Genomic DNA, 20,840 nt, shown 5'->3' with positions numbered 1-20,840 from the left:
ATGTGCTCTCCTTGTACGGCTAGTCAAATAACGACAACTTAATAATAGTAAAAACTGGAATGGCTTGAAAACTCACTTGTTCTGAGCATTTCTGAATTGTTCAGGGTATGTTCAGTAGTTCTCGGTGTGTGTCTGTGAACTTGAGATTGCAGGCGTTGCATCCACTGCTGATTTTGCGAACTATCCATTTATGTTTCATAAGCAGAAAGGAACTGTTACAAAAAGATCAATGGACATAATCACACTTTGTGAAATCTGCCATTAAGCGCACAGCAGTTGTTTGTTTATCCCACATGACCCCACAGAGCCTTTCATCTCATGTCTCTTTGTAATTCCAGATCATGTGTCTGTTCCTGAGTTCCCTGCTTTTCTATTTTGGTCACAATGCTCAGTGGTGGTCTGACTGACCCAGTTCATTTTCAAGGTTTTCAAGAGAGCACATAAGCATGTAACTTGTGACTTTTGAATATGTGAATAACATTCGCTGCAGAAAAATGAGGGCTTTCTTTTGCATACTTGTCTCACATGTTTTTCACTTGGGTTTTTTCCCCCTGATGTTTATACAGTAAATTACATACAGGAACACTTCTAAAATACAAAAATTTTCCATAAGAACAAGAACTGGAACATGAAAAGCCTTTAAACTCCTGCATCATTTCATAGGATTGTTTGCAGTCGGAAGGAACTTCAGTCCCAAGGAATTTCACCATGAGCAATGATAACAAAAATCTTTCAAAAAAATAAAAAAAAAGGAGTTGTGTCTGGAGAGTGTGGAGGGAGTTCCAGCAGAGATAAAGTTCGCAATCACTGGTTCAGGCCCCTGAAAAACCCTAGAGTGAATTAACGCTAAATGTGAAGGCTCTGAAGGTTCCCACGTTGACGCATTTTTGCAGTGATATTTGGAGTTAAGTATGCGCTCAAGATGTGAGGTGAAAATCCCGCTTTTGTGTCCAGGTTCTGGGTGGTCCCCACCTTTTCCTTAGCAGTTCAAAAATGATCTCTGGATCCCAAGTGGTATGAAAAGCAACCAAATGAACTTCCTTATTGAGATTTATAAAGTGAGAAATAAGCCAAAAATGCAACTACTTACAAATATGTTTTAAACCTCAGAGCCTGTCATTAATTTAACAGAGAAATGATTCTGTATGATGAACATAGATTTCTAGATGATTACTGAGATTACTCTCAGCCCCAATATGGTATTACATGTTCTGTTTTAATTACTACAGCATTTCTTGCTTTTGCCGAGAACATTCTAGAAGGTGTTGTGGAATGGGTAAGGACTACTAGTGACATCCAAAAGCATTACTGCTTTTCCTCTGTGCCTTTCTAGGACAACTCTCAGTTAACAGCACTTCAAAATCTTCTGTAATGAAAGTTGCATGATTGTCTTATATGAGGGAGGATAAGCGTCCAGTGTGACATGGTATGACCTTCAGAGCGGTCAGAGTGAATAACGGTTTGCTAAGTGTTCTCTAATGCTAGAAGCTTTGAGCGCCTCACCACCTGAACTTCTCGTCAGTTCAGTAGAGCTAAATGTCATGTAGATGAGAGCAGCTTTGTCTTAAACTGTTTCTTTAGGTTTGTAAGTGGAAAGGTACAAACATGACCGAGGAAATTGAGGGTATATTTTATTGCATTATCAGTATAAATTATTGTATTATCAGTAGAAACTACAGAGTAAGAATCTTCTCTATGCATGCTTTTTTTCTGTTACCCATTTATTGTAGTAATCTGAGACCTTTCCCAAACTATATATATATATATATATATATATATATATATATATATATATATAGTTCATTGGTTTATGGAATTATTCTTATTTTATTAAGCTCACAATTATGGTTATACTGACAACATTAACTATAAATCAATAAAAAAGAATTCTATATTAATAGTAATTATATTAAACTGACTTATGAGATTATACATAATGTAATCTATTAACTAATTAGAATCATATGACTCACAGTGTGGGCATTACAGTAGGATACAAGGCCTGTTTATGTTTAAACCTCAGTGTCCAGGTTCCAAGGTCAGCCCCACTCCTTCAGCCGTAATGCCTTGTACGCATACCGTTAGGAAAGAATATCTGTAGCAGAGTTGCAGCACACAGTTAGCATGTAGCGTACACCTTCCTGTATAGCAGACAGGACCAAGGGCTAAGGCTGGTCGTTCACTGGGATTCGTCTCGGCTTGGCTGGATCTGCGGCTCATCCTTCACAATTCCCTTTGGCTTATTTTCTTTTTCTTACCTTATTTCATCTTTTTAATTATTGTACATCCACTGTGGTTCAACAATATGCCCGTGATCCACTGCAGGAATCATTGTTTGGCTATGCTAATTGAGTCCTGTGGGGTGAATTTTGCCACAAAACTCAGGGGTACAACATGGCTTTCAGGAAATTCCCTTCATTGCTGAGTAACTTAAGATATAGTAAACTGTTTCAACACCGTTCTTTACACTTATCTAGTGGTTTTGTCCCCTTGCTCACTTTTGTTTGGAATGTTTAGAACCATTTTCCAGTGCAAAGGTTGTATCGATGTGAAAACAAACAGTCTGGTGAGTTGTATTGATGCTTAATTTAATTTAAGTTTTTAAAGCTTGCATTCCTTGATGTCACAGAGCTATATGTCTGAAACATCTGGCTAACAAAGCTTGTTATTGGATTGTTCACTGCACTGTAACCATACTGTTACGGTACAGTTGATCGATTGTTTCAAATCCTGATTGATGTTCAGAAATATTTTCTCCCATCATAGACAGCAAATGCTAGCCACTACTACAAACATCCTTTTTCCGCTGTGGACCAAATCAAAGCTCTCTATTGTCTGCACCTCATTTAATCAGTGAGCTTTTAAGGGTTGTGAAACTCTCTCCTAAAGAGCAGCAGAACACGCAGCAACCACAGAGCAGACAGAGTCTGACACTGTAGTAAGGGGCCAGACTGGGGAGAGCATGGCACGTTCTACGTCCAGGGCAGAAGGTCTTTCCACGGAGCCCGACACCAAGATGTTCTGCTGGCAATGCTGGAAACGCTGCCTCCCCCAGGCTTACAGAGGGGAGCTGTACCACATCCTGCGCATGACGGGACCCCTGGTGAGAGTTGTGCATGATCTACCTCTCATATGCACATATGCACACATGTTCTTTGTGTCTCATTTAAGTATAGAACAACGCTGGACATAATTTTCTGCTTATGGAAAAGAACAGATATTGGGGGGGGGGGGGGGGGGGTGATATTTGGAATGTTGTGATTTGTGTTCACTGTTATGTGGCTAAATGCAGAAAAATACATTTGTCCCAAATCACATCAAATGCTACATTTCTTGGAGTTATTTGTATAATATAATGTCAATTTTGAAATCTTCAGTAGCACAAAGAAAAGAGTAGTACCAACACTGTGCCATTAAGCCCTGTGCAGTTGTTGGTCTCTGTCCCCTCAGGGGCCTGCATGCTGTTTCATTTGTGAGGACCAAACATTGTTGTGTTTGTGTCCCTAGCTTGCGTGCCGCTTCCTGAATTTCCTTCTTTTCTTTGTGGTCACAATGTTCTGCGGCCGTTTGGGGAACACAGTGCTGGCGGGATACGGCATGGCGTCTGCTGTGAGTCCCGCTCTGCGTCTTCCTGCTGATTTTCTCGATATTTTTACGGACTTGACAAACAAATGATAAAAAGTAACCGACTTTTATGAGACGGTAATTGTGATGCTGCATCGTTTCGCGTTAAGCATTCTTAGTGGTAACTTTTAAATTTGATTGTTTTTTAGACAATAAATGTGACGACCGCAGCAACTGGATTGGGTCTTGCTTTGGCGTGTGATACGCTGGTTTCACAGGTATGTGAACTATGTAACTGGTTCACTCATGGTTAATGAGCCCATTCAAACTATGATCCACTCCCTATTTAAATTCAGTATTTGAAATGTTGCTTGAATCAATATATACATATATATAAATCAATATACCGATAACAACTTGCGAAGGCATATTTTATTCATGTCAAGGTATGTGGCTCCATTAATTTCATTTTAGCCAACTTCACCTGTTAATACCAAAAACGAAGCAGTCGACTGTCCAGAAACAAACAGAAACAGTCCGGATGAATCAATGACAGCAGAAAGCAGACATGCAGGCAGCAGGGGGCACGAAACCTTTCATCAGTGAAAGAGTGCGTGTGAGTAAATCAGCTCCCTCTGGCCTGCACTCTTGTGCCCACAGACGTTTGGGAGCAAGAACCTGCTGCAGGTGGGGGTGATTTTGCAGAGAGGCATTCTGATCCTGCTTCTCTTCTGCCTGCCCTGCTGGGCCCTGCTCATCAACACCCAGTCCCTCCTCCTCTGCCTGGGACAGGAGCCCGAGGTGGCCAGGTGACTGAGAAGCACATGTTGCAAGGAAAAGTGTCTAATGTTTAAATGAATGGGATAAAACCCTTTAAAAAATGTAGGTAATATTCAGACGGGGTTGTAGTGTGCAGCCTGGTTGACGGAACCGTCCAGACTAATGATACCAATTTGAAAATGCAGTGTGGATCTTCATTTTATCGTAGCAACCTAAATGTATGCTTAGCCTGATCGTCCTCAAGATAGACGTATTTTATTGATCAAACAAAAACTAATCTCCTTGCTCTTGTTTAACCCTGGATAAATCTGCCTCGGTTTATCACAGCAAGCTGAACATTACATTTTCTTATTTGGCATGTCTTGAAAGGGAGGCTGTTGTTGAGCATCGTTTGTGGGATAGACTCGCGGTGTTAAACCCTTGCTGAGGCTGCTTCCTGCAGACAAAGCAGTCACTCAGGTCTTGTTTCTTTCAGGATAGCACATCTCTACGTTGTCACTTTCCTCCCTGCGGTCCCAGTAAGGCCAGCCTTTCACTGCTTGTTTTTTCGTTCCCCCCAAATGACACCACGTTTCAGTTCTTCGTCATGTTACTGTCGTCTCCTTCCTTTGTACAGGCCATGTATCTTTACCAGCTACAGCTGTCTTATCTGCAAAACCAGGTTTGGAAGACAAATAGCCCTGAACAGTCACGCTGGCCAGTATTAAGAACTACTGTGTTTAATGCCTGTGTTAATGATCTAAATGCATTTCCCTCTAGGGTGTGATTTTACCTCAAATGTACACATCTGTGCTGGCCAATATCATGAATGTGATAGCTAACTACGTTCTGCTGTTTTGGTGGGATCTTGGTGTACAGTGAGTGTGCTTTGTCTCATTCTTCGTAATGCTCCAATATACTCCTGACAACACACTGATGTTCTTTGTTTTTAGTTAGTGTATGTTTGTATTTCAGTGGGTCTGCAGTAGCCAACAGTTTTGGCCAAGTTTTCATCTGCTTTGCTCTGTTTGCTTACATTCGCCTAAAGAAACTCCATGTCCACACATGGGGAGGTGAGCAGGCCCCTTCATACACTACACTTAATTACTAGAGGACGGCCGAACCACCCACGTCTTACGCTGGAGCTGAAAGTTGAACTTAGCCTGAGCCAGAGTGCATTCCTACGTCTGTGGATAATAAACCAGCAGAGAAAGGGCAGAGTTCTGGCTCAAACTGATGCCTGTTTGTTTTTCTCTGTTGTTCCGCCCACACAGGCTGGTCCGCCGAGTCACTGCAGGACTGGGGTGCCTACATGAAGCTAGCCATTCCTAGTACATTAATGACATGCTTTGAATGGTGGATCTATGAGATCGGTGGATTCTTAGCAGGTGCCTTCTGTGAACAAAGCACATTAAGTATTTAGATTGTTGTTGTTGTTGTTTAAGTAATACAGTTTATATTGTATGAACATGACTCACTTTGCTCACAGGAATGTTAGGAGAGGTAGACCTTGCAGCTCAACATGTGGTCATAATGCTGGCATATATAAACTACATGGTAATGAAGGGAATTAATGTTTAAATCTCTCTCTATATTTATTAACTTCATATTCACCTTTGTCATATCCAAATTCGTTCACCTTTTTGTGTTAACTGTATAAAGCATATACAAGGCTAAACATTAATGAATTAAAAATCATTTTAAAAATGATTGAAAAATTAAAAATATGAAACAAAGATGCATTCAAGCACGTATCTCCACTTTTTAAAATCACCTGCACATGCAGCGCACACATACTGAGCGTTTTTGACTTTTTTCCCGTAAAATTGCCCATGTCTTACGCATGCGTATTTTTTTTCTCATATACAAAGATCCCATTAGGCCTGCAAGGTGTGGCGTGCGTGCGTGTGGGCAACGCACTAGGAGCTGGAGACACAGCTGGAGCCATCCTCACTAGCAAGGTTTCTCTCACCTGCGGAGGTGAAAACAAAACAACACCACTATTCACACTTACCTTACATTTTATTTGTTACACAATTATCAATTTCAAGCTAACTAAAATGACAGACTTCACTCAAGCACTGGATCCGTTTCAGCTGTTCTGGCCATCATTCAGGGTCTTGTGCTGGGGTCCACTAAAACAGTCATTGGCTTCATGTTCACCTCAGATGAGTACGAGTCTTTCTACATTGTTCAGAATATTCTCCTTCTGGGCATTTGGATCTGTTACTGATTGTTGACCTTAACCTGTTTGGAAAAACCCCCACCTCCAAACAGTTTTCAAACAATTTTGTCATGTGACTGTCGACTTTCAGGACCATAGCAGAGTTAGTCTCTCAACTCATGAGTATCTACTGCCCCCTTCAGTTCTTTAACGGAATTTTGGTGAGTTCTTGAGTGGCTTCCGCTGGAGCAAGCAGTTCTTGCTTGCTCACTCATTGCCAGTAGCCCTTTACACAGTTTAGAAGATCAGGCGAAGAGAAGGCAGAGGAAACTATGAGTGGCTATTAGCCCACGCATGCCTGCTTGCTGATCGTGTGGTCTGTGACCATTCTGTTCTCAGTGTGTTGGTATGGGAGTTGTCCTAGGCACAGGGCAGCAGAAGATTGCAGCCATTGCCAATCTGTTGGGTTACTACGGCATTGGCCTTCCACTAAGCGTCGCTCTCACTTTTCCTGCCAAGCTCCATGTCGCAGGTTTGTTCGTTTTTCACACACCGCACTCCACTTATTTGTTTATCGTCTGCAGTGGTGTTGTAGCAACGCTCGTCTCTTATCCTTGTTGGTAGGCTTCTGGTTAGGCCTTTTGGTTGCTGTCTTTCTGCTGGCAATATTTTTCATTGTCGTCATCTTCAAATTAAACTGGAAGAAAATGACAGAGGAGGTATGACCGGTCAAATCTTCACGTTACATTAATATTCATGACTTGCAAGTAGACACATTTCATGATTAAACCCGGAGTATTCGTTGCTGGGGAAGGCTGTCGACCGTGCTGGAATGGGAAAGAAAAGCACAGCAAGGCACCAAGAGCTTCGATCCAGCCACCGACTCTCTGATAGCTTCTTCCAAGCAATGAGTAACGGAGAGGTATGATTCTCTTACCTAAATGACATTTAATATTAATTGTAAAAATCCTTTTAGCATTTCACAGTAAAGTATTTTTTAAAAATCAAATGTTATGCCATTTCTCTTTATCGCTTCAAATTAACATTCCCATAAAAAAAGTTTTTAACTATGATCTTCAGATGCAGAACGGGCCCAGCTACCAGGCCATGAGCTATCAGGTCCAGGACGAGAAGAAGACCGTCTCAGAGGCCCAGGAGAGGCTGAGAGCGGACCAGGAGGACGAAAAAAGAACAGCACCGCTGTCCACCTCTCAGCTCGTCATCAGGAGAGGCCTGACCACTCTCGCTGCCACCCTCGTCCTCGCCGTGGGGACGGCCGTCCACCTCTTCCTGCCCCTGCCTGAGCTGGACCCTGCGACCAACAGCACTTTGGTCTGGGAGAACTTCACATCTCCTTCTCCGCTCACCCCACAGACATTATCTGTTTGAGTCTGGATGACCAGGTCATTTTCTATTACCATAAGAATTAATACATAGTTGTAGACATTTAGCTGCTGAGATGAGGAATATTCCAAGGGATTTGATGAAATTATTCATTTTGTCCAAAGCCGTTTAAATGAAAATGTTTTCACTATTTATCCAAATTAATCTAACATGCTACAAAATATTGTGTAATATAAAGCTGGAAATCACTTGTTTTTTATTTCATCTATATTATTCATATTTAGAGAGAACATTGCAGGTAAACATGAGGATATCTCCAGCAATTAAGCATATATCTATTAATATTTTTAATATAAGTGTAATGCAAATTTGTAGCTCAGTAAACAGACAATAAAGTATAACAACAGATTGTAAATATTTAATCACTTGTAGCATTATACCGTCACATAGTCTCCTGACTAAGAACAGTCGCAGATACAAATACCCATAAATAAAACTAAAGGATAGCAATTCTCTCAGGTGGCTTTTTTACTACTTGCATCGTGTTCTCCAGAGCTTAATCCGAGCACCATGGCTGCCAGCGCAAGCTGCTCTTCTGCCAGCCCTCTACCTGTTCAGAGTCATGTTTAGGACCAGTCCTCCAGCCAGCACACTGAGCATGAGCACTAAGGTGAAGCCGCGGCGCAACACCAGGATCCTCAGTGGCAGCGGCTTCCCCACCGTGCAGATGCACGGCGGCTCCAGCAGCGCGTCCGTGTCAGTGGGGCGGCCGAGGTCCCTGGGCTCCACGGCTCCCGGCTGCTCTGCCGAGGCTGCTAGCAGAGAGGACCTGTTAACACCACGCCACCTCTGCCTGCGGAACGTTTGTGTGCCGCACTGAAATGATCTCGGAGAAAAAGCGGGATGGATTCTTACCGTCCTCGGTCCTGTTGGGCTGCACTCCTGCCCTGATCTGAGCCTGTGATCAGAACAAGGCGTTAGTAACGCTGGCACAGAACGCTGCAGTGCAAGAGCTGAATCGCCTTTGGACATGACGGTGCTTCAGCGTGCCGCTCTCACCTCTTCGGTGGCTTTTGGCCAGCTCATCTTGAGCAGGAGCACTATGAAGAAGGCTGACTGAAGGAGCACACAAATTAAAAGGCCAATCCAAAGACCTACAGCATGGCAGACAGTAGAAACATGACTAGAAGGAGAGAGCATGGCTTAGGAGAGAGAGAGAGAGAGAGAGAGAGAGAGAGAGAGAGAGAGAGAGAGAGAGAGAGAGAGAAATATGTTATTCCTACCAAAAATTCCTAGCTTGGCTGCGAACATCAGTGAAACTCCAATTGGAAAGCCCACACCATAGTATCCACACAGATTTGCAATCGCCCCAAGCTTTTGTTTCCCTAAGCCGCGAACAATACAGCCAGCAGCTGCCTGGTTAGTGACAAGATACACACAGGTATTAGCACATTCTCTGTTTACACCTCTGATATACATCTCTGATGACTCAGATTTAATAAGTTTGAAATTATACAAGCTTTGACTGCTCTGCTAAGTCTTATAGGTTTGCAGATAACTCACCGCTGTTGCGTCAAGTATATGGAAAGGAGCATAAAGGTCCATTACAGTGGCAACCCTCTGTCTAATCTGTCTGCGAGAGAAAGACATATTTTTATGTTTCATGATTTTTTAACATGACATTTACCCCAAGCCTAGCTGCATGCCAGCATGGTTTATTAATGCTACTGTTTTCATATTTAAAATAAACTTCTACATTCCAAATATTCTAAACCCACAGGGTAAAAAAACATGCTGTTCAGTTCATTCTACTAACATCTACTACAAGTTAACGTGAAGTGTTTAATGGGCAAAGTTCACAAAGGAGTCTAACAGTGTACCAGTAAGCAAAACTATACATCTTACATAGATGATAAAGATAATATACTGTCCAGAGACAATAAAGTGGAGCACTCACTCATCATTTGTAAAGATGTAAGAAACTGTGTTTTTGGAACAGCCGATGATGAGTGCCAAGCACACTGCGACCGAGACTGTGAAACAAGTTCACGAGCCAAGTTTTTTTAGTTTGTTTCTCAGAAGAACTGTACAATCAGAGTAGTGCGACTCAGTCACCAATGCAGGGTATTACACGTCTGCCAAATGAGCAGAGGTCAATCACGAGTGCATAGTGTCTAATCAAGCAGTCTGAACAACCCTGGCCACTGCACAGTTACTTTCAATCATTTGCAGGTTCTTAAGACCTGGCCTTTTGTCAATGGTTTAGACAGAACCCAGAAGTACCTGCGCAGGACATGCCGACCTTGGCCGACAGCTGAGCTCGGGCAGTGTCTCTAGCTCCCATTGCGTTTCCCACCCTCACACTGCCTGCCATGCTGAAACCTATAGGAACCTGGAAGCAGGACACCCGTCTATTTAACAATGCTCCTGCATCAACTGTTATCCATTATTTATGTGGTGAATTCATGCAAAAGTTACAATGTTAAGCACCATGGCCGGTTTTAAAAACTGTAACAATGGATTATGACTTAGTCAGCATCACGTACGTATTTACCATATATGCAATGTTTGCCAGTTCGTAGATAACTGCCTGGGCTCCCAGCTCCACCTGACTTACTAAGCCTGTTATGGAAAACAAAGAGGTTCAGTGAAATTACCAACAGCACAGTGTGAATGAATTTGGCACACAGCAAGCACATGTCAAATGTGTTAATATGCCACCATGATCCCCCAAAATCCTAATAATCACTTTCATGTGAGTAGGAACTCGAACCTGCCAAAAATGCACCCAGCTCATAGGTCCACCACTCCGCACACAGCATCAGCATGCCAGGAATAGCCAGATGGATAAAGGTGTCCCACTCTTGTAGACACTCCACGGACCAACCTGCACATGGAGAGAGACGCAGGCCTTAAAGAGGTCTCAGACTTAGGAGTTACCACAGCTGCACCTATATGATCAGACAAATTAAGGCGTTGCCTCTTCCGAAGCCTGTCACTGGTTTGTGAAGTAGGTTAAAATTTGCATAAGCAGAGTCAGCATGATCAGCCTTTCTAATTAGGTCATTATAATACATGTGAAAAAATAAACAAGTGTATATGCAAATAATTTATGTCACATTTATTACAAAGCATCTCACTGGGGGAAGATGTTGCTATGGAGTACTCACTGCTATGAGGAAACCTGAAATGGTTCTCTATCTGGTGCAACAAAACTACTTAAACATAACTTCATGTGACCACCTACCACTGGAATGTCTGCATATTTTAGAGAACTCACCATTCCAGGTGTCCTTGTGAAGACCTCTACAACGGATGTACATAAACAGCACAATAGCCATTGTATACTGTGAGATAACATTGGCTGCTGCTGAGCCGCTGCAAATTAAACACTCACTTTAGTCACACTGGCTTGTCATTTTTTGTCACGCTACATATTCGTCACTGACATGCACATTTTTTTAATTCAGTGCTTGGAAAAGTGAACAATGTCCATGGGTTTAATCCTAGCTGTCGGTTCTTGCCAAAGCACCCGTGAGCAAGGGGCTTAAACGCAAGCTGCCTCTGTAGTGGCCTAAAGTACATTGCTTTGAAGCAAAGTGTGAGTTCGATGGAACAGTGTACTCACGTGACACCAAGGTTCAAAACCAAGACCAGAACATAGTTTGACAGAGCATTTAATATGTTTGCTACAGCTCCAGTGATGACCAGTGGCCACATGATTCCCTGGAAGGAAATGCTTCATTTAGTTTTTTTACCACTGTGTGAAAGATTGTTTTATATTCCTAACAGAGCCAGGAGAGCATGTGCTCTCTCAGCCGATTCTCTTACTTGGTTTTGTAGATATGTGGTCTCAATAATGAATGCGTATAATGCCTGCAAGAAAACAACAACAACAAAATGGGCTCAGAATCTCTTTTCATAACTGGAAACCTTCAAATGTATCTGTGTGCAGTATACCAGCAGCAGCAGCTTAACACATCCTTCAGTTTAATACCTGATGTAAAATTAATTTTCCATCTTCATCTGTGCCTAATTCATACTAGTAAACTGAACCAATAGATACCGTGCTACTGCATTTCAGTGTTTATATCTACAAAGTGAATATGATGTATTGACATTCATTCATTCTTCTTCTAAATTGCAAAATTCAATTTAATTCAATTCGACTGATAAGGCGCATGCTTGGTTTTACATACTGGAAGTGCTGGCATAAAAATCTTCACATACTTCTGAGACAGCCTGAAACAGACAGACATGGTTTTATTAGGCAAGGCGTTTATTTCTATAGTACATTTCATATACAGAGATAATTCAAAGTGCTATACACAAAGAAAAATAGGTGCATATAGGGCTTAAAGGATAATTGTTAAAGGAATAAGATGAATTAAAGAGACATAAAATATAAACGTAAGAGATTCTAAAGGAATTCATAGTGATTTGGTTTTTAGATTTTTCTTAATGTAGTACACTGTGCAAAATAGAACTGTTTCTAGTCTAGATGTTTATTGTTTGGTAGTTAGCTCTAGCTGTGCATAGCACAGAATCTGAAAGCTGATTTATCATGTTTTGTCTGATCAGTTCCTACTGTTTTAAAAGGCCCAATGGGTTTATATTCTTCTAGCATGTCAGAGATATATCCTAAGCTGTTTCATTATTTATAAACAAGTAGTTACATTTAAAATCGGGCCTATGGCAAATGGAGGCCAGTGAGAGGATTTGAGAATTGGAGTATTACAATAATAATAAGGTCACACTTGGATTTGGCTCTTTTGGAGATGATGGCAGGCTGATTTTGTTACTCAATTTAACCATGGCCACTAAAGCTAAGGTCTGAGTCCACTATAACTCCTGTAATTTTGTCTTGTTTTTTTGGTATGGAGTCAAGGTAGACACTAACCTTGAGTCTTTTTACACTGATATCAAACAGAATTATCACACAGTGAGTCTACCATAGTCATATAGTCACCATGGTTAGGTGAGAGTGCTATGCAGATCTGATTGTCATCTCTGAAGGTGGGCATTTTTTCCATCCTGCAGGATTTGGCTAAATGGAAGTATGTTTAGGTTGAACAGGAGGGGTGCAAGAGTTCATTCTTGAGGGACCCCACGTGTAAAGGCGATGTCTCTAAATGACATGCATCTGATGAGGTCTTTGAACACATATAACATTGATTTATGTGGCATTAATAGTTAGTTGGTCAGGAAATGCCCACAGAAAAGAACAGTTGTGGTCAAGATATTTTACATAGTGTACTTAAAATAGTGCAGCGTGTTGGAGTTGCACCCAGGGAGCGTAAGAATCATCTGGTCCAAAAACAATGCCAGGGGCAAACCAGCAGTTGTTACATCCTCATAGACTGTTCGGGGGTTGAAGGGCAAGATGAGTTGTTGGCTTTTAGAGAGGGTTCTAAGCAAGGTCCCTTAGTGGGATCTGCTGATTGCTTTGGGTGGCCTAAATACTTGAGTGGGAACAGACCTCCAGACTTGGCGTAGTGAGAATGGTCGACATGGCTTCTCCATCGTGAATGACAATGGCACTGGACTGCACCAGCCCTGTGCCACGTTTGACTCCTGTGTCACGGGCACAAAGGTCAAGCAAAAACATTTTCACAAGTTGGTGTGGTGGCACTGACCCTCAACTAAACGTTCTTAGATTGATTACATGCTGGCACTGTGGTGCTTCCTCTCTGATGTCCTCAAAATAAGGATATACAGAGGAGCTCTGCAGCACCGACCACTACTCGGTCTTCTCAGAGCTTCTCCTGTGTTTGAGATCCAAAAAGCGCTTGAAGTACACTGTTGCGTACTGTAATGAATGAAGCACAGAAGAGAAATCTGTGTGCACAGAATTTTACTAAACAATCCAGACAAGGGCCAGAGGCAGGAATCGCAGGTTTTGAGGGTCGGAATAGAGCGGGATCAGAGACGGGCAGCAGTACAAAAGGGATAGGCAAAATTCCAAAATCAACAGGAAACAGGCAAGAGATCAAAAGGCAAAACAGCAAGAATTACACAGAACGGTTTGGTATGCACACAGACACTGACTGCAATACTTCGCAATGACTCTGAAGTCCCAGAAGCTTTATATAGCAGTGATGAAGATGATGCTGTAAGTGAGATCAGCTGCAATGGAGGCCACTAGAATTCTGTGGATGAGGACCTCTGGTGGCCAGACGTGTGCCTCCAAGCCCCATCACTGACATGGACGGTAACATGGACGTTTCGGTGTCAAGGCTGAACAACAAATTTGAGTAGCTTGACAACGAGACTGAGGAGTAGTGGACCAACCACCACTGTGTCAGCTGCTGAGTGGACAATTGTTGAATGTACTTGAGCTGGTCAACATCAAGGGTTTACATCTAAGACGTCTACAATCCATTACTGCAGGTTGGTCTGGTAGCAGGGCATGGCTGAATGTGGGTAACCCAGGGAGGAAAGATGCTAACAGGGCAACTGCAAAGCTGGCAAGGTGTGCAAAAAATCTATAAAAGTAAACAGGACAAGAGCATTGAGAAAGAAAAGGCCAAGACCTGGAGGAGCATGTCCAGAAGAAAGACCAGCAATCCACGTATCCTTCAAGGAATACCGCAGATGTCAATGGACCTTTTGGGGATTCAAGTGGGAGACTGATCTACTCAGATGATGGATATAGACTTTAGATGCACAAGCACTTTTGATGTGAACACAGGTTGCATTGGGACTGCTTGGTTGCCGTGAGTCCCCTGGAGCAAGATGATCGGGAAACCATCACAGCGCAAGGACAATCAAGGACATTGAGCATCGAATCAGGCTGGCTGCATTGAACGCTGAGTGATTTTCAGTACAGTTAAAAGAGTTTCAAATGAGCTGAAATATTTAGATCTGTTTTAAGGGGACTATAGCCCACCTTAAATCTTCTTTATTTTTTTGTGTTTCCAAATTCGCAAGATACTAGATGTGGGAGAGAGGCGCTGCTGCCAAAAAACAACCGAATTTGAGTCTGAAAAACAGATGTTTGTGTCACGCTATGTGTGAGACAGGATCTCTGTGTCAGAAAATGTTGTGTAAATGCAACATAAAAGTCTGTTGCAATGGTCCAAAATGAAATCACATTGACATACTAGTGAAAATACCATTAAGCTTTAGCAGACGAACCCTGGTAACTGATGCTAATGTAATTTTGCTTAAAAAGCAAACCAAAAATGACTTCTATGTTAAACACTGCAGCATTTAGTGCAGGTGTTAATGAATTGTTTTTTTCTTTTTCAGTTTTGCTATTCTCCTGGGGGATTAGCCCCCCTATTCCTAAATCAGGCACTTAATACTAAGTAATAAATGCATACAGTATTCTGTACACTGTTGCTGCTATCAGTAATGTTTTCTGGAGAATGCAAGGCTAGGTGATAAAGAGACATGTTGGCACTGAACTAAGAGCTCCAACAGCGGGAGGACACGTCCCAAGTGGGCAAGATGGTTCACAAGGTCTTGGCAGAGGTTTAGCTAATAATTTATTGCTTGACTTTAGTAGAGTTTTTTTATTTAAATACTACTCAATATTACTTAACTATTAATGTAAAAGAAGCAACATACATGCCATAAAAACAGAATAGAATATATTCAACAGAATATAATCAATTTTAAAATGTTGGCAGCTTCCTTTTTTTTTTTCAGTGTGATCCTTTTTTAAATTTTTTTATTTTTTATTTATTTTTTTTTACAAACCTGGCAGACTCTGGGTTTTGCTTCACTGTCAGTAGTATTGACTCTGTATTGATTAAAATGGCCCAGCAAGGGAAACACGCCAAAAGTAAGATGAGAATTCCCCTCTGTACAATGACACCGACTCTCTGGAGGTTACCACTCCCGAACGTCTGTTGGATAATTTAACAGCATGAATACAGGTTTATTATTCTGAGCTTTTATTACTCTGAACAAAAATAAGACCTGTTGCAGCAAATATATCCAAAATATATTTTAGCTAAATTTCTAAGAACTTTATAGGAATAATGATATATGTGTGTGTATGTGTGTGTGTGTTTAAGTAACAGAAACTGGACCCCTACTTGAGATATTAATGTGTCACAGGCTGATGCCAAACCGTAGCCTACAGCAACACCAGTAACATTGATAACCTGTCAAAAGGACCATAGAGAATAATACACATATAAATACTGGATAATCTAAGATGCTTTGAAGCAATGTGTCAGTGAGATGCTCATTCGCCACAGAGGTTTTTTTTTTCTTTCCCCCATGGCCAAAGAGGTGAAACATTAAAATGACAACTTAAAAAAAAAATTGAATGTAAAACCAAATGTTTTCTACTCACAGCTACGGCTAGAGCTACCCCATCCAGCTCTGTGCTCCCCAGATGTCCACAGAACACAGTACTGACAAAGCTGATCAAATACACCATAATATATGTCAAAAACTGGTGAAAGAAATAGGGACCATTAGTATAATAAAACAAAAGAACATTTTAATTTAAAAAAAAAAAGAAAAGAAAAGATGATTAGATATGAGAAAGGCCACAACATTGGAAGACACCTTTAATTCCTAGCAATCTGGAATCTTTTATCTTCCGTGACCTCCACACTCATTTTAGGGGGTCAGACACTAGGACAACTGTAAGGGTGGTAGCCTTCTACACACTGAAATCATCTTCACAGGGTCTTTACTCGAGATTGCTTGCAAAAATATTTTGTGTTCTGGTTTGTTTTAATGGGTCTCTGATTTCAGTCTACTTTCCAGCAAGTAAAGTGCACACTTGGATTCAAATCTATAGATTTGCTTTGCCTAATTTGTGAACTTTGCACTTCATTTGCTGTTCATTTGTTTCTCCAAGTCTGTTCTTGACACATATCAAGGGAACAGAAAATATTAGCTCATAAAAATCTAATCAATATAGAAGATCCATGCAGTTTATCAATAAGCCCTTATTAATACCCTTAGCATTTGTCTTTATTAATGATTATGCACAGATATGAAATTAGCATGATTTTTTTTTATTTATATATTTGAGAGACATATGCCAACTTTGCACTTCAGGAACTCCTAAATGAATCTATCTACTCACCTCTATTTGTTATAGATTTAACTAAATGAGAACGCACTTGCCCCATTTTCAACCCCCATCTTATATTCTACGATTTCGACAAGTCACTAACATGACTTACAGAATTAAAACAAACAATTAAAGAGTCTACAGGTTTTATTTAGTTTTTTCATTTTGAATTTTGATACCATTTTAGCCACAATCACAATCCTAAAATCAATTGTTACTGGTGCAGCTAGGTGTCAGAAATTACAAATAACAATTAAATTTTGCAGTTCCCTCTTTATTTGAATTTTTTTTTCTATTTTGAGTTTCAATAGCATTTGAATGGCAATACACCCAACATTAAAATGACCTGTGAATGATGTAGGTACAAAGTCATTGAATTTTAAAAGGAACGCACTTCTTGCTTTACATATTTTCCCCTCAATTTAAAATTCAGTAATTCAAGCATGTTGGTAAAGATTGGTAAAATTATTTGTGAACTGTTGCAATGTGGTTGAATTACTGTAAAAAAATAAATTGGAACAAAATTACTTTCAAAATCCAACGACTGTGTCATTACTGACACCTAGCTGCAAACCATTTAAAGTTTATTTAAGCTGAGAATTATTATTACAGGCTTGCAGACAATTTAAGCTTTAGTTTTGGTTTATTTAATTTGTTTTGTTTTTACTTTAGTCTGTTGTGTCTCATCGACAATGATCCCTAACCCGAGAAAGAAGAATAACAAGGACCATTAAACTATTTATAAATTCTCTTGAAATTATAGAATTAAGACATAAGCGTTGCATTTCTCTCTATTCTATTTAATTCTGTTGAGAGGTTAGGTAAGTAGGTCCACCTTTTTAGGAGTTATTAAAGTTCAAAGCTGGCGAATAAGTAGCAAATATCAACCTCACTTTACGTCGGTGGTGTTCAGGCTATGTCATGGAAAAATATTAAAATATTTAAAACATTCACACAGCCTACTCACCACGGGCAGAGCTAGACGTGATAACTCCTTAACTTCTCTTCTGCATTCGACAGGCATTAAATTACGAATTCGTCTCAAACCCATGTAGTTTCTGTTTTGCGAGAAAAAAATTCCAGCCATTTTGGGGTGTTGTACTGTTCACCAGTTCACCATTTAGTAATCTCGTTTTTTAAAATGTGGACACGAATAGAAGTATAGGACAGTCGGCCTGGCCAAACGCATCGGCCGTAAGCCATGGACTCTCCGCCCACAGCATAGCAGCCCCCGCTTCACCAACAAATATGTCAAGACACTTACATTTAAATACTTCACATTTGTTGTTAGAAGGTCCAGGAGAATAAACTAACTTTGTGTTTTAATAAATTACTGTTGTTTGTAACATTAACAGTAATGTTCATGAGCATTAATACACAGATTTCCTTAGAAGTACAACGAATTCTGTGTAGAAAAAATCCTTAAAGTGCACGTTAGGGTGTTTAACAATTTCTTTTCTGTCAACTTAAGATCTCTTAAAAGAAGTGTAAAATCACTCTTAAAAGAAATGTAGTCTCGATTACTAGCATCTTATCGTGTTTTATACACGTAACCCGTGTCTTCCTTATTTGACCAGATGGTGGAGCCGTTCGCCCAGGGGCTGGATATTTTGCCGAGTATTGGTGTGTATTCACCAGTGTAGACGATCCCCAGCTTGTGTCAACTCTTGCGTGTCGCACATTGTCCCCATTGTAGCGTCCGTCGTCAACCACAGGAGGATGGGCCCCCACCCCCCGTTTGAGTCTTGGTTCCTTTTCAGGTTTCCTCCTCATGCCCCGGGGTGTTTGTCCTCGTCGCTGTCGCCCTTGGCGTGCTCCCCTGGGGCTGGGACTCGGACTGTCGTCAACAGCGCTATAAAAATTGAACGCTGTGAAATAATTAATTTGAGTGCTGTTTCAGCCTCAGAACGTTTTGCAGTATGAAATATATACTTCATCCATTTCCCAATGAGTCTTCACTTTATGAAACAACCATTACACTGACACCCAGTGGTTTGGTGTTTCAGAGATTCTGTAAATCTAATGTAAATCTACTGACGCTGGCGGATGTGAAAGGAGAAGGTTTTATTATAAAAATTGATATTCCAAAGCCGGAGTCGAAAAAATAGGCAAGGGTCAAAGGCCAGAGCGAGCATTTACAACACACAGGGATGAGACAAAGATGTAGAGGTGGAAAAACAGTCCAGAACAAACCAAACCCCGCGTCAGGCCAATCACACAGCCAAATCAGAAAGGGAGAAGCCAAACCGCGATAACCAGGGAACATGCTGGACTCAGCACGCATGGAAACAACATGGCAATACTTGGTAAAAGACAAGCGCAAACACAGGAGCTGAAGTGAGCAAGAGGGCAAACCGTTTAATAATAAGGGGAGGCAGATCGAATGAGATTAGGGGGACTGGGAGGAGCTGGGAGGCGTGGTCTGGGTCGGGGGCGTGACCACCAGCATAAACTGTTTAATTCGAGGTCTACGAAGCAATTTGATTCTTAATCTCAATAAAACGAGTGCTGCACTTTATTTTCACCCTGCTCTTCCAGCGCACCTGTCCTCAGATGAGTAGTTTTAAAAGTAGTTTTTTTTCCATCTGCTTTTATTTTCACAGCGTTCTTATGAACGTGATAAAACATGGTCTAAAGGCAGGATGTCAGAAGGGCTGTTTTATATCCTGGACAGATGGTCTTGAGGCAGGTCTTCATATATATATATATATATATATATATATATATATATATATATATATATATATATATATATATATATATAATGTGTGTGTGTGTGTGTGTGTACAATTCTGTAAAATTTTTGTTTTTGTATATATTTGTATATATTTGTATATTTGTATATTTGTATATATTTGTATATATTTGTATATATATTGTATATATATTTGTATATATTTGTTTTGTTTTGTATATTTTGTATATATATATAGTATACGATATATAATGTATATTACATATACTGTATAATGTAATATATATTATATATACTATATATAATATATATACTGTTTATATATTATATACTATTCATACCATACTTTAAAATATGCCTCTCACAGGTTGTTTTATGTTGTATACACTGCCTGACCAAAAAAAAAGGTCACACACACTAATATTTTGTTGGACTGCCTTTAGCTTTGCATACGGCACGCATTCGCTGTGGCATCGTTTCCACAAGCTTCTGCAATGTCACAATATTTATTTCCGTCCAGAGTTGCATTAATTTTTCCCCAAGATCCTGTATTGATGGTGGGAGATTTGGACCATTGTGCAAAGTGTTCTCCAGCACATCCCAAAGATTCTCAATGAGATTCAGGTCTGGACTCTGTGGTGGCCAATCCATGTGTGAAAATGATGTCTTATGCTCCCTGAACCACTCTTTCACAATTTGAGCCCGATGAATCCTGGCATTGTTATCTTGGAATATGCCAGTGCCATCAGGGAAGAAAAAATCCATTGTCGGAATAACCTTGTCATTCAGTATATTCAGGTAGTCAGCTGACCTCATTCTTTGGGCACATAATGTTGCTGAACCTAGACCTGACCAACTGCAGCAACCCCAGATCATAGCACTGCCCCCACAGGCTTGTACGGTAGGCACTAGGCATGATGGGTGCATCACTTCAGCCGTCTCTCTTCTTACCCTGATGCGCCCATCACTCTGGAACAGGGTAAATCTGGACTCATCAGACCACATGACCTTGTTCCATTACTCCAGAGTTCAATCTTTATGCACCCTAGCAAATTGAAGCCGTTTTTGCCGGTTAGCCTCACTGACAAGTGGTTTTCTTAAAGCTACACAGCTGTTTAGTCCCAATCCCTTAAATTCCCTTCGCATTGTGCATGTGGAAGTGTTCTTACTTTCACTAGTAAACATATCCCTGAGTTCTACTGTTGTTTTTCTACAATTTGATTTCACCACACGTTTAAGTGATTGCTATCAGGATCATTCAAGATTTTTTT

The 20,840-nt window shown here is 40.7% G+C and overlaps 2 protein-coding genes across 9 annotated transcripts; one reads left to right on the top strand and one right to left on the bottom strand.

Moving 5' to 3' along the window:
• The first annotated feature begins 2,543 nt into the window (after nt 1–2,543).
• LOC113569721 (multidrug and toxin extrusion protein 1-like) lies at nt 2,544–8,341 on the top strand. 3 transcript variants are annotated; one of them, XM_026997717.3, is made up of 18 exons: nt 2,544–2,566; nt 2,890–3,103; nt 3,508–3,609; nt 3,774–3,842; nt 4,225–4,373; nt 4,820–4,862; nt 4,961–5,005; nt 5,104–5,201; nt 5,299–5,396; nt 5,598–5,711; nt 5,813–5,880; nt 6,195–6,303; nt 6,420–6,495; nt 6,639–6,708; nt 6,887–7,019; nt 7,112–7,206; nt 7,302–7,409; nt 7,568–8,341. In XM_026997717.3, exons 2-18 carry the CDS (start codon nt 2,963–2,965, stop codon nt 7,874–7,876), a joined length of 1,827 nt encoding a protein of 608 aa, XP_026853518.2. In that variant the 5' UTR covers nt 2,544–2,566; nt 2,890–2,962; the 3' UTR covers nt 7,877–8,341. The 3 variants fall into 3 exon arrangements, with proteins under 3 accessions (XP_026853518.2, XP_081556515.1, XP_081556516.1); XM_081700389.1 differs by lacking the exon at nt 2,544–2,566 and having other exon boundaries at nt 2,870–3,103; XM_081700390.1 differs by lacking the exon at nt 2,544–2,566 and having other exon boundaries at nt 2,882–3,103; nt 3,581–3,609.
• On the bottom strand, nt 8,235–19,197 carry slc47a3 (solute carrier family 47 member 3). Of its 6 annotated transcripts, none has more exons than XM_081700391.1 (17): nt 17,842–19,192; nt 16,140–16,241; nt 15,877–15,945; nt 15,536–15,684; nt 12,031–12,073; nt 11,663–11,707; nt 11,460–11,557; nt 11,112–11,209; nt 10,605–10,718; nt 10,386–10,453; nt 10,115–10,223; nt 9,789–9,864; nt 9,395–9,464; nt 9,115–9,247; nt 8,891–8,985; nt 8,747–8,789; nt 8,235–8,646 (listed from the first exon to the last, which is right to left on the bottom strand). In XM_081700391.1, exons 1-17 carry the CDS (start codon nt 17,959–17,961, stop codon nt 8,438–8,440), a joined length of 1,641 nt encoding a protein of 546 aa, XP_081556517.1. In that variant the 5' UTR covers nt 17,962–19,192; the 3' UTR covers nt 8,235–8,437. The 6 variants fall into 6 exon arrangements, with proteins under 6 accessions (XP_081556517.1, XP_035390132.2, XP_081556518.1 ...); XM_035534239.2 differs by having other exon boundaries at nt 8,235–8,643; nt 17,842–19,189; XM_081700392.1 differs by having other exon boundaries at nt 8,447–8,646; nt 8,891–8,947; nt 17,842–19,197.
• Between the last annotated feature and the right edge of the window lie 1,643 nt (nt 19,198–20,840).

The sequence above is a fragment of the Electrophorus electricus genome, chromosome 17 (genome assembly GCF_041902795.1).
Source record: "Electrophorus electricus isolate QZ-2024a chromosome 17, ASM4190279v1, whole genome shotgun sequence".
NCBI lineage: Eukaryota > Metazoa > Chordata > Actinopteri > Gymnotiformes > Gymnotidae > Electrophorus > Electrophorus electricus.
The sequence above is the reverse complement of the archived record's forward strand: the minus strand, read 5'-3'. Positions and strand labels throughout refer to the sequence as shown.

Bases quoted from the DNA above. Each gene is read 5' to 3' on its own strand.
- slc47a3 (XM_081700391.1), bottom strand. From the start codon at position 17,961: ATGGCTGGAATTTTTTTCTCGCAAAACAGAAACTACATGGGTTTGAGA. The intron at 11,558-11,662 runs GTAAGAGAATCG...ATTTCCTTCCAG, and splicing joins CCACATATCTACAAAACCAA to GGAATCATGTGGCCACTGGT. The intron at 8,647-8,746 runs GTAAGAATCCAT...CCTCTCTGCTAG, and splicing joins GCCCAACAGGACCGAGGACG to CAGCCTCGGCAGAGCAGCCG.
- LOC113569721 (XM_026997717.3), top strand. From the start codon at position 2,963: ATGGCACGTTCTACGTCCAGGGCAGAAGGTCTTTCCACGGAGCCCGAC. The intron at 5,881-6,194 runs GTAATGAAGGGA...TCATATACAAAG, and splicing joins TGGCATATATAAACTACATG to ATCCCATTAGGCCTGCAAGG. The intron at 7,207-7,301 runs GTATGACCGGTC...TTGCTGGGGAAG, and splicing joins GGAAGAAAATGACAGAGGAG to GCTGTCGACCGTGCTGGAAT.